The 12,563-nt window shown below is 45.9% G+C and overlaps 1 protein-coding gene across 2 annotated transcripts in view; it reads left to right on the top strand.

Annotated features, from left to right (window-relative positions):
• Positions 1–3,923, top strand: part of LOC110490368 (carbohydrate sulfotransferase 11) — a 60,023-nt gene extending 56,100 nt beyond the window's left edge. For both annotated transcript variants that reach the window (XM_021563717.3, XM_021563718.3), the window contains exon 4: positions 2,005–3,923. In XM_021563717.3, the coding sequence (XP_021419392.1) occupies positions 2,005–2,629 (625 nt within the window). In that variant the 3' untranslated portion in view covers positions 2,630–3,923. The remainder of the gene's footprint in view (positions 1–2,004) is intronic.
• The last annotated feature ends 8,640 nt before the right edge of the window (positions 3,924–12,563 follow it).

Genomic DNA, 12,563 nt, shown 5'->3' with positions numbered 1-12,563 from the left:
TTCTGGATGGTTTGTCCTCGGGTTTTTGCCTGCCAAATCAGTTCTGTTATACTCACATACATTATTTTAACAGTTTTAGAAACTTTAGAGTGTTTTCTATCCAAATTTGTATATCTTAGCTTCTGGGCCTGAGTAACAGGCAGTTTACTTTGGGCACGCATTTCATCCAGATGTCAAAATACTGCCCCTTAGCCCAAAGAGTTTAACAAATGACATCACCAAGGGATCATAGATTTCACCTGGATTCACCTGGTCAGTCTGTCATGGAAAGATCAGGTGTTCTCAATATTTGTATAGTCAGTGTTTATACAGTGCCTTGCGAAAGTATTCGGCCCCCTTGAACTTTGCAACCTTTTGCCACATTTCAGGCTTCAAACATAAAGATATAAAACTGTATTTTTTTGTGAAGAATCAACAACAAGTGGGACACAATCATGAAGTGGAACGACATTTATTGGATATTTCAAACTTTTTTAACAAATCAAAAACTGAAAAATTGGGCGTGCAAAATTATTCAGCCCCCTTAAGTTAATACTTTGTAGCGCCACCTTTTGCTGCGATTACAGCTGTAAGTCGCTTGGGGTATGTCTCTATCAGTTTTGCACATCGAGAGACTGACATTTTTTCCCATTCCTCCTTGCAAAACAGCTCGAGCTCAGTGAGGTTGGATGGAGAGCATTTGTGAACAGCAGTTTTCAGTTCTTTCCACAGATTCTCGATTGGATTCAGGTCTGGACTTTGACTTGGCCATTCTAACACCTGGATATGTTTATTTTTGAATCATTCCATTGTAGATTTTGCTTTATGTTTTGGATCATTGTCTTGTTGGAAGACAAATCTCCGTCCCAGTCTCAGGTCTTTTGCAGACTCCATCAGGTTTTCTTCCAGAATGGTCCTGTATTTGGCTCCATCCATCTTCCCATCAATTTTAACCATCTTCCCTGTCCCTGCTGAAGAAAAGCAGGCCCAAACCATGATGCTGCCACCACCATGTTGGACAGTGGGGATGGTGTGTTCAGCTGTGTTGCTTTTACGCCAAACATAACGTTTTGCATTGTTGCCAAAAAGTTCAATTTTGGTTTCATCTGACCAGAGCAGTTTGTGGCAAACTTTAAACAACACTTTTTATGGATATCTTTAAGAAATGGCTTTCTTCTTGCCACTCTTCCATAAAGGCCAGATTTGTGCAATATACGACTGATTGTTGTCCTATGGACAGAGTCTCCCACCTCAGCTGTAGATCTCTGCAGTTAATCCAGAGTGATCATGGGCCTCTTGGCTGCATCTCTGATCAGTCTTCTCCTTGTATGAGCTGAACGTTTAGAGGGACGGCCAGGTCTTGGTAGATTTGCAGTGGTCTGATACTCCTTCCATTTCAATATTATCGCTTGCACAGTGCTCCTTGGGATGTTTAAAGCTTGGGAAATATTTTTGTATCCAAATCCGGCTTTAAACTTCTTCACAACAGTATCTCGGACCTGCCTGGTGTGTTCCTTGTTCTTCATGATGCTCTCTGCGCTTTTAACTGACCTCTGAGACTATCACAGTGCAGGTGCATTTATACGGAGACTTGATTAGACACAGGTGGATTGTATTTAACATCATTAGTCATTTAGGTCAACATTGGATCATTCAGAGATCCTCACTGAACTTCTGGAGAGAGTTTGCTGCACTGAAAGTAAAGGGGCTGAATAATTTTGCACGCCCAATTTTCAGTTTTTGATTTGTTAAAAAAGTTTGAAATATCCAATAAATGTCGTTCCACTTCATGATTGTGTCCCACTTGTTGTTGATTCTTCACAAAAAAATACAGTTTTATATCTTTATGTTTGAAGCCTGAAATGTGGCAAAAGGTCGCAAAGTTCAAGGGGGCCGAATACTTTCGCAAGGCACTGTAACTGTGGCTACTATTACTACCACTCCTACTACTACAATTCAGATACTTTTATTTATTTGTGTTGTTTTTATTCTGTTCCTCATGGTCTTTATTTCTCTCCATCCCAGTGACCCCATGGAGATCCCTTCCAACGAGGCCCACGTCCCGTCCAACCTGAAATATCTGAATCAGTACAGCATCGCTGAAATCAACCACCGCCTCAAGAGCTACCTCAAGTTCCTGTTTGTCCGGGAGCCCTTCGAGAGGCTCGTCTCCGCTTACCGCAACAAGTTCACCCTCAAGTACAACTCCTCCTTCCACCGCCGCTTCGGCACCAAGATCGTCCGCCGCTACCGGAAGGACGCCACGCAGGAGGCGCTGCTCAACGGCGCCGACGTCAAGTTCCGGGAGTTCGCCGAGTATCTTGTCGACCCGGCTACCCAACGCGACGGCCCGCTCAACGAGCACTGGCAGACGGTGTACCAGCTGTGCCACCCCTGTCACATCCACTATGACCTGGTGGGCAAGTATGAAACCCTGGAGGAAGACGCCAACTATGTTCTGCGGCTGGCGGGGGTGGGCGAGTCGCTGCGCTTCCCGACCTACGCCAAGTCCACCCGCACCACAGACAGCATGACGGCCCAGTTCTTCAGCAACATCAGCTCCCAGCAGCACAGCCAGCTCTTCCAGCTGTATAAATTGGACTTCCTCATGTTCAACTATTCCATGCCAAGCTATCTGCGACTGGACTAACGACTAGAGGACCAGGACTTGACTAGCCAGCTGGGACTCTGGGCACGATCCACTTTTATTAAGAGAAGAACATAAGAACTGAGTGAAAGTGGAGAACAGATATTTTTGCAGAAGTTTTATTCAAAAACTGTCGTCGCTGTTTCTGGGGGGTGAACAGGAAGGACTGAGGGGAATGGGAGGGACAGAGATTGAGGAAAATTGCTGGATCCGATTTGACGTGAAAGATTCTTGGTTATCCAATCAGCATTGTCCTGAAGGTGATAAAGGAGGAAGTGGAGATCCTATAGCATCAGAATGCAGGGTTCGGGTGGAGCTGATGTCAGAGGTTTTCTAAGAGGGGACATAGAGGAGAGAAGCAGGACTCCTGGAGAGTGATCGATATGTGTTCTGTATGTACATGAGGTGGGACTCTTGACCAATTAGTCTGCTTTGGAATCTGCACAGCAAACGGTGGCCTCGCATGCACGTGCCCTGGCCCCAAAGCATCATGGGAGCTGAGTTTATTTTATAACAAACAATAGCGAAACTCCGTCAAATTGTAAAACACATCCATGTCCTTCAGTGTGCTGTATCCTGGGTGTGTTTGATACGCCCACCAATTAAGTAAACTGGCAATTTGATAAGTAAACTGGCTCTTGGCTCCACCTCAAGCCCTCCTCATTATAGCTGGCTATTGACTTTGCTTTAAAGACCTCTAGAACCATTAGGCGTAAACAGTGGAGCTACAATTTACAGCCAACTGCTCTAAAGTTGTAGCTATGCTGTCAAGATCGCCATCGTCATAGGTGAAACAACTCCTGAATCCTCGTTTGCCAGTTGAGGCCTCAGACTCCCATAGCAGGATCTGAAAAGGCGGCCATTTTAGAAAGACGCTGAGCACCCTTGAGGCTTTGAGCCACAGGAAGTGGTCAGAAGGAATGATTGACAGGTGTTAGGTGCCTCCCACTGACCCAGAGAGGAACCGTAGAAGAGATGTGGCTGTGAAAGGGTTTAAGGGACAGGATCTCATAAATCCGCCCACACCACACCCCAAAACCAGGCAGGGCCATAACCTTGCCTACTGGCCATGCCCATTACCCCCCCACACCCCCTTCAACGAGCAATGTCTCGGTTTTAATGTCTGATGAAAACTTTGCTGCGAGCAGCAATAAAAATATTATTTAAATTACTTTCATTGTCGGGGGGTGGGTGGGGTGGATGAGAGAGAGGAAGATTAAAAAAAAAAAAAATGTTGGGCTGATTAACATTTTTAATTGATTTAATTAAAAAGATTTTCATCAAGATTTTTAAAAAATACGTTTTTCATGTTTTTTGTCCTGAGTTGCTTCCGGTACACTGTTAATGATAACATTTTAATGGTCTTCCTTTTTCCCGAAGGGCGTACAATACAATAAAGTTAAGTCCATGACTTTGGTTTCTCTGTGTGTGAGAGCTGGGACATCCCATGGGATTTAGAGTTATTCCCTCTCTCCCCCTTAGTCAACTGAGTCTGGTGCCAAAGGGTTGGAACACTGCCAATGGCAGAAAGGGACAGTCAACTCAACTCTTATCAGTACTTTTCACTACATCTAATAATTTACAAAACATTTACAATCCTGTGATTGAAATGAAACTATAGCATGAGAAACATATTCTACATACATATCTACATCTACAGTGCAGACTACTGCTCAGAATCAGAAACAACAGCAGTGGTTGCCTTGATAATGATCGATAATAGAACCGTCTACCTTTGAGTCTGGCGGTGAAAGTCAGGTCTGTGTCCGCCCTCCCCAGGTGAAAGTGCGCTGTAATCATTACTCTGTGTAGTCTATGGGATCACAGAGAGGCGTATACACAGTGCAGGAGTGGGCGACGGATGGAGAGAGAAGACAACTTAATTAGCCAAGCTGGGAGGGAGGGAGTCCTCTTTATTCTTTACACCCCTTTGTCATTCTTCCTCCATTCAGACTTCAAAGAGAGAGGGACGTTTATTGGGAAAATTGTGTATTTTTATGTTGCTAGGTCTGAGCAGAAGTAACAGCAGCACAGAAGAAATGATCACTACTATATTCATCTGTCCCTCTGACCGTTAGTTTAGACAGGCATGGTGACTAATGACAAGCTCACCTAATTTTGCCATAGCTTCTAAAATATTAGTGGCAGTTGTGTGTGTTTGCACGTATGTGTCATTATAATTAGCAACCGGTTTGGAGGAACAAGGCCCTTCACATCTGGCTCTGATAAAGAGGAAGGCTGCTGGTTTGGAGGAACAAGGCCCTTCACATCTGGCTCTGATAAAGAGGAAGGCTGCTGGTTTGGAGGAACAAGGCCCTTCACATAGCGCTCTGATAAAGAGGAAGGCTGCTGGTTTGGAGGAACAAGGCCCTTCACATCTGGCTCTGATAAAGATGAAGGCTGCTGGTTTGGAGGAACAAGGCCCTTCACATAGCGCTCTGATGAAGAGGAAGGCTGCTGGTTTGGAGGAACAAGGCCCTTCACATAGCACTCTGATAAAGAGGAAGGCTGCTGGTTTGGAGGAACAAGGCCCTTCACATCTGGCTCTGATAAAGAGGAAGGCTGCTGGTTTGGAGGAACAAGGCCCTTCACATCTGGCTCTGATAAAGAGGAAGGCTGCTGGTTTGGAGGAACAAGGCCCTTCACATCTGGCTCTGATAAAGAGGAAGGCTGCTGGTTTGGAGGAACAAGGCCCTTCACATCTGGCTCTGATAAAGAGGAAGGCTGCTGGTTTGGAGGAATAAGGCCCTTCACATAGCGCTCTGATAAAGAGGAAGGCTGCTGGTTTGGAGGAACAAGGCCCTTCACATCTGGCTCTGATAAAAAGGAAGGCTGCTGGTTTGGAGGAACAAGGCCCTTCACATCTGGCTCTGATAAAGAGGAAGGCTGCTGGTTTGGAGGAACAAGGCCCTTCACAGAGCGCTCTGATAAAGAGGAAGGCTGCTGGTTTGGAGGAACAAGGCCCTTCACATAGCGCTCTGATAAAGAGGAAGGCTGCTGGTTTGGAGGAACAAGGCCCTTCACATCTGGCTCTGATAAAGAGGAAGGCTGCTGGTTTGGAGGAACAAGGCCCTTCACATCTGGCTCTGATAAAGAGGAAGGCTGCTGGTTTGGAGGAACAAGGCCCTTCACATCTGGCTCTGATAAAGAGGAAGGCTGCTGGTTTGGAGGAACAAGGCCCTTCACATCTGGCTCTGATAAAGAGGAAGGCTGCTGGTTTGGAGGAACAAGGCCCTTCACATCTGGCTCTGATAAAGAGGAAGGCTGCTGGTTTGGAGGAACAAGGCCCTTCAAATAGCGCTCTGATAAAGAGGAAGGCTGCTGGTTTGGAGGAACAAGGCCCTTCACATAGCACTCTGATAAAGAGGAAGGCTGCTGGTTTGGAGGAACAAGGCCCTTCACATCTGGCTCTGATAAAGAGGAAGGCTGCTGGTTTGGAGGAACAAGGCCCTTCACATCTGGCTCTGATAAAGAGGAAGGCTGCTGGTTTGGAGGAACAAGGCCCTTCACATCTGGCTCTGATAAAGAGGAAGGCTGCTGGTTTGGAGGAATAAGGCCCTTCACATAGCGCTCTGATAAAGAGGAAGGCTGCTGGTTTGGAGGAACAAGGCCCTTCACATCTGGCTCTGATAAAAAGGAAGGCTGCTGGTTTGGAGGAACAAGGCCCTTCACATCTGGCTCTGATAAAGAGGAAGGCTGCTGGTTTGGAGGAACAAGGCCCTTCACATAGCGCTCTGATAAAGAGGAAGGCTGCTGGTTTGGAGGAACAAGGCCCTTCACATCTGGCTCTGATAAAGAGGAAGGCTGCTGGTTTGGAGGAACAAGGCCCTTCACATCTGGCTCTGATAAAGAGGAAGGCTGCTGGTTTGGAGGAACAAGGCCCTTCACATCTGGCTCTGATAAAGAGGAAGGCTGCTGGTTTGGAGGAACAAGGCCCTTCACATCTGGCTCTGATAAAGAGGAAGGCTGCTGGTTTGGAGGAACAAGGCCCTTCACATCTGGCTCTGATAAAGAGGAAGGCTGCTGGTTTGGAGGAACAAGGCCCTTCACATCTGGCTCTGATAAAGATGAAGGCTGCTGGTTTGGAGGAACAAGGCCCTTCAAATAGCGCTCTGATAAAGAGGAAGGCTGCTGGTTTGGAGGAACAAGGCCCTTCACATAGCACTCTGATAAAGAGGAAGGCTGCTGGTTTGGAGGAACAAGGCCCTTCACATCTGGCTCTGATAAAGAGGAAGGCTGCTGGTTTGGAGGAACAAGGCCCTTCACATCTGGCTCTGATAAAGAGGAAGGCTGCTGGTTTGGAGGAACAAGGCCCTTCACATCTGGCTCTGATAAAGAGGAAGGCTGCTGGTTTGGAGGAACAAGGCCCTTCACATAGCGCTCTGATAAAGAGGAAGGCTGCTGGTTTGGAGGAACAAGGCCCTTCACATCTGGCTCTGATAAAAAGGAAGGCTGCTGGTTTGGAGGAACAAGGCCCTTCACATCTGGCTCTGATAAAGAGGAAGGCTGCTGGTTTGGAGGAACAAGGCCCTTCACATAGCGCTCTGATAAAGAGGAAGGCTGCTGGTTTGGAGGAACAAGGCCCTTCACATAGCGCTCTGATAAAGAGGAAGGCTGCTGGTTTGGAGGAACAAGGCCCTTCACATCTGGCTCTGATAAAGAGGAAGGCTGCTGGTTTGGAGGAACAAGGCCCTTCACATCTGGCTCTGATAAAGAGGAAGGCTGCTGGTTTGGAGGAACAAGGCCCTTCACATCTGGCTCTGATAAAGAGGAAGGCTGCTGGTTTGGAGGAACAAGGCCCTTCACATCTGGCTCTGATAAAGAGGAAGGCTGCTGGTTTGGAGGAACAAGGCCCTTCACATCTGGCTCTGATAAAGAGGAAGGCTGCTGGTTTGGAGGAACAAGGCCCTTCACATAGCGCTCTGATAAAGAGGAAGGCTGCTGGTTTGGAGGAACAAGGCCCTTCACATCTGGCTCTGATAAAAAGGAAGGCTGCTGGTTTGGAGGAACAAGGCCCTTCACATCTGGCTCTGATAAAGAGGAAGGCTGCTGGTTTGGAGGAACAAGGCCCTTCACATAGCGCTCTGATAAAGAGGAAGGCTACTGGTTTGGAGGAACAAGGCCCTTCACATAGCGCTCTGATAAAGAGGAAGGCTGCTGGTTTGGAGGAACAAGGCCCTTCACATAGCGCTCTGATAAAGAGGAAGGCTGCTGGTTTGGAGGAACAAGGCCCTTCACATAGCGCTCTGATAAAGAGGAAGGCTACTGGTTTGGAGGAACAAGGCCCTTCACATAGCGCTCTGATAAAGAGGAAGGCTGCTGGTTTGGAGGAACAAGGCCCTTCACATCTGGCTCTGATAAAGAGGAAGGCTGCTGGTTTGGAGGAACAAGGCCCTTCACATAGCGCTCTGATAAAGAGGAAGGCTGCTGGTTTGGAGGAACAAGGCCCTTCACATAGCGCTCTGATAAAGAGGAAGGCTATTGGTTTGGCCTACATCTCCGACCCCATCCACTTACAGAAACAATGGGAGCATTCTGAGCTCTCCCTCCTCTCTCACACACACACACACACACACACAGACACACAGACACACACACACACACACACACACACACACACACACACACACACACACACACACACACACACACACACACACACACACACACACACACACACACACACACACACACACACACACACACACACACACACTGATGGTGATGCCACGCAGCCTCTTACTCAGCAGCTGTACTCTAGTGAGGGTTGGTAAGTGAGGTACGGAAGGAGAGGGGGATGGACATTTAAAAACACCACACACTCAGCTTATCTCTAACTGCCTATTTAACCTCCAAAATGAGACACTTTACTCAAAGGCTTCACAACTCTGCAAACAGTTATGGAGTCCTCTCCTCTTTACTCCAACCTCTCTCTCAAAATGGCCCCATATAAAAACAGAAGTGGGTTTTTGGACAGTGGCAGTGATCTCTACCCTCACAACAGGAAAAGGGCAGGCTTCTTATACAAACAGAGCTGTTAAAATCCCACAGAAGCCCAGCCTAACGATCCCTGTGGAAATACTGACCTGATTCCCCAAAATATATATATTCTCCATTCTTATTCCATATCCTAGCTCACTCTACCTACAAATCCACCTGAATCCAATTCTGACATGTTCATTTAGTGTTCTTGTGCTGTATAAGTATTTATTGACGAGTGTACGGGTATATTTATGTTGTTGGAGAACGACGTCTATTGTTGGACTGAATTACATATTTACTGTGTTGCTAAATGCAGAAGCACAGGAAGTGCACGCTCCTCTGCACATACGTAAACATATCCACTCTAGGGCCGGGGGTTTCTAGCCAGAGATAAGCAATTTTTTTTGTGAATTATGGTTTTATCTTTCTGTCTATGAGATATTCTTATTCAATCAGTCTCTGTGCAACAGTGAAAACCTCCCCATAATGACCATGAAACTTCCTTTGTGTTACACATGATGTTTCCTGCTGTTACGAATTAGCCCTTTGGTACCAACTCACAGACCATGAGGCGTTTCAGAAATATTGCCAACTGTTGAAATCACTGGAAGGTGGTTAGTGCAGATCTCCCACTCAAACTGCATTGAAACTAAAGCCAAGAATGGTAATAGAGCTTTTTCCTTTTCTGTTGTATTCCTCTGTCAGCAACACTCCACAGCAGCTTTTCATTGACCTCATAGAAGTATAACATATAGATAGAACACAGTTTCTTAGATATGACCTGCAGCATACGTGTGTTGAATGGAACCATGATCATTTTGTTTATTTCAATGATTATGTCCAATCCATTCTATGGTTGCCTCCTACATAGCCTATAGTACATGACCACAGGGCACTCCAGTCACCACAGACAGTACCTTTTTATGCTGAAATGATCTGTGCCTTTTCATTCCTCTCATTGGAGCACTTTACTGTCATCTGATTGGTCAGTCCACAAACACACACTCTCCCTCTTCAACTGTCAGGTGAATGTTGTAAAACAGCATCCCACACACTAACACAGATCACCTGTAGAGAGACTCATGTGACCACATCAAGAGGATTTGCAAATAGAGGGTTTTTGAAATGCTTGCTCTGCTCAGATCTTCCCTCCTCTCCTAAGCCTTCAGATACAGGATGGTTTTCTGTGGCTCTGTGTTGCTCAGAGGTTGTACGTACACCCTTCAAATCCACACTTCAACCCTCAGATCTCTGTGTGCTAGTTTCAGTGTTCTCATCCGTTGCCAGATGGTGAGTGTGTGTTCACTTAAATCAATGTTGTTGAGTCTAAGCTGGTTACTCTGCTGTTAGATACCATGTCATCGGCCGGCTTGTGTCGGAGAGGTCACTATGTGCTGTACCAATGAGTGTGTATCTGAGCTGTGTGTGTGTGTGTGTATATATATATATATATATATATATATATAAGGTCGCTCTGTACTGTACCTCCTCTGCCTTAGAGTAACTCCAGGAACTCAAACAGGCTACGTTGTATTTATTTATTCATTCACCAACGACTACCCATAACATTCCTCCTCGTGGTCTCCATGGCAACACACCTGGACTTTTCTCACGGGGCAGACTGTCGGTTCATCATCAAGGCCCTCTCACCCGAAACATGAATAATTGAATATATTGACTGCAGGTAGTGGGAGAGGAGTTGTGATTCCCCAGCAGTGTTCATTCTGGTTCATTCTGTCTGATGTTTTCACAATAAAACGCCTCAGAAACTCAAACCCAGATGCCCCGGGCTACTGTTTTTCTTTTCATTCTGCAGACAAGCAAGCGTGCGAACACAGACACAACAAACACACCAAATTCTATATGTCAAACGCTAATCACACACACATATATTTGTCACATTATCACTCACTGCCCAGTTGTTTCATGGGTATTCTCTGGTTGGCATGGATATTGTCTCGTCAACTCATGCCACCTGATGATTCCAAGCTTGGCATTACAACACGCCATCTGTTTTGTTTGTGAAAAGCCTGCACATGCCAGTCTGCCAGAGCAATTTTCCAGGTTACCATGGTTACTCCTGAGACATTCTTGTGCTCCATGATGGAAGTATATTCATGTGCTATGTATAACGTACAAGCTGTCATGTGTGGTCCACATTGGTGTGGAGCAACTGAAGTGGCAACCTTTGATATTTGTGGAGATGAAAACAAAAGCTCAATCTCCTGTACGAAGAGAATGACAATACATGTGAAGCAGATGGTGGTCCAATGGTAAGTCCCTGACTCAAAACCAAGAGGTTGTGGGTTCAAACCTAACTTCTTGTATGTTTCTGCAACTCTCAATGTCCACTATACAAGGAGAATGGTAAGAAGTGTGAAGGAGTCGTGTGTCTCTGGCGTGAGGATCTTGCCCCACAAATCACTGAATACAACACCGTGACCAACAATGCTTTAAGAAGTTTAAAAAAAGTGTTAAGTAAAAGATAGATAAGAAACATTTTTAAAATAAAAAGCAACAAATAATTAAACAGCAGCAGTAAAATAACAATAGTGAGGCTATATACAGGGGGTACCTGTACAGAGTCAATGTGGAGGCTATATACAGGGGGCACCGGTTAGTTGAGGTAATATGTACATGTAGGTAGAGTCAACGTGACTAATCAAATCAAATCAATTTTATTTGTCACATACACATGGTTAGCAGATGTTAATGCGAGTGCAGCGAAATGCTTGTGTGTAGCAAAATGCTTGACTATGCATAGATAAAACAGAGAGTAGCAGCAGCGTAAAAGAGGGGTCTGGGTAGCCCTTTGATTAGCTGTTCAGGGATCTTATGGCCGAGCAGTTGCCATACCATGCTCTCGATGGTGCAGCTGTAGAACCTTTTGAAGATCTGAGGACCCATGCCAAATCTTTTCAGTCTCCTGAGGTGTTGTCGTACCCTCTTCACAACTGTCTGGGTGTGTTTGGACCATGATAGTTTGTTGTTGATGTGGACACCAAGGAACTTGACGCTCTCAACCTGCTCCACTGCAGCCCCGTCGATGAGAATGAGGGCATGCTCGGCCCTCCTTTTCCTGTAGTCCACAATCATCTCCTTTGTCTTGATCACGTTGAGGGAGAGGTTGTTGTCCTGGCACCACACAGGCAGGTCTCTGACCACCTCCCTATAGGCTGTCTCATCGTTGTTTTTGTCAGACCTACCACTGTTGTGTCATCGGCAAACTTAATGATAAATCCTCCTGGAAAAAAGTGGACAGTTAGTTTTTCCAGGAGATTTTATCCATGGCTGTTGCTTTTTGCAAAGAGAGGCAAATCCAGGTACTTACCCCATGATATCTACCAGCCTTCCAACCATTACTGTCAACACAACTACACTCAAGAGCTGAGCCTGGGATTGAACCTACAACCCTGTGTACTAGAGGCGAGATCGTTACCCGGAGAGCCAGTGGCGCTTTCACACTCAGAACACTTATTTAGCTAAACTAGCTAATGACAGACATTTGACAAACTGTGAAAGTACAATTATAACTGGTGTAAAGCTGCTGCTATGCTGAGGAATCAACCAAATGATGAGTCACTGAGGCATCTGCTATTTATTGCACCCTGTAGTTCACATAGGGGACTTACTCAATATCAACAACTGGGTTTGAATCCGTCCCAATATGGCCACTTGTTCCGGTGCATGTATACAGCCTGCTCTCTGTGGAAAGGTCCTGATCTCTCTCATTATACAGACATTGTGGTCAGCACAGTGGTTCCTTTCAAGTGGGCACCTTTGAAGAAATGGCCAGGGCCACGGAATCTATAAAAAAAAAAAAGAACCGAGTTGGACCGTTCTCATCCCTATCTCGCCACAGATCAGTCTCTCATTAATAAAAACACAGTACTGTCTCCTACCACCTTTCTAAACTACATATCAATCCCTAATATAAGCAGAGATAACCCATCCA

The sequence above is a fragment of the Oncorhynchus mykiss genome, chromosome 15 (assembly GCF_057628025.1).
Source record: "Oncorhynchus mykiss isolate SJ-2025 chromosome 15, ASM5762802v1, whole genome shotgun sequence".
NCBI classification, from domain to species: Eukaryota; Metazoa; Chordata; class Actinopteri; order Salmoniformes; family Salmonidae; genus Oncorhynchus; species Oncorhynchus mykiss.
The sequence above is the reverse complement of the archived record's forward strand: the minus strand, read 5'-3'. Positions and strand labels throughout refer to the sequence as shown.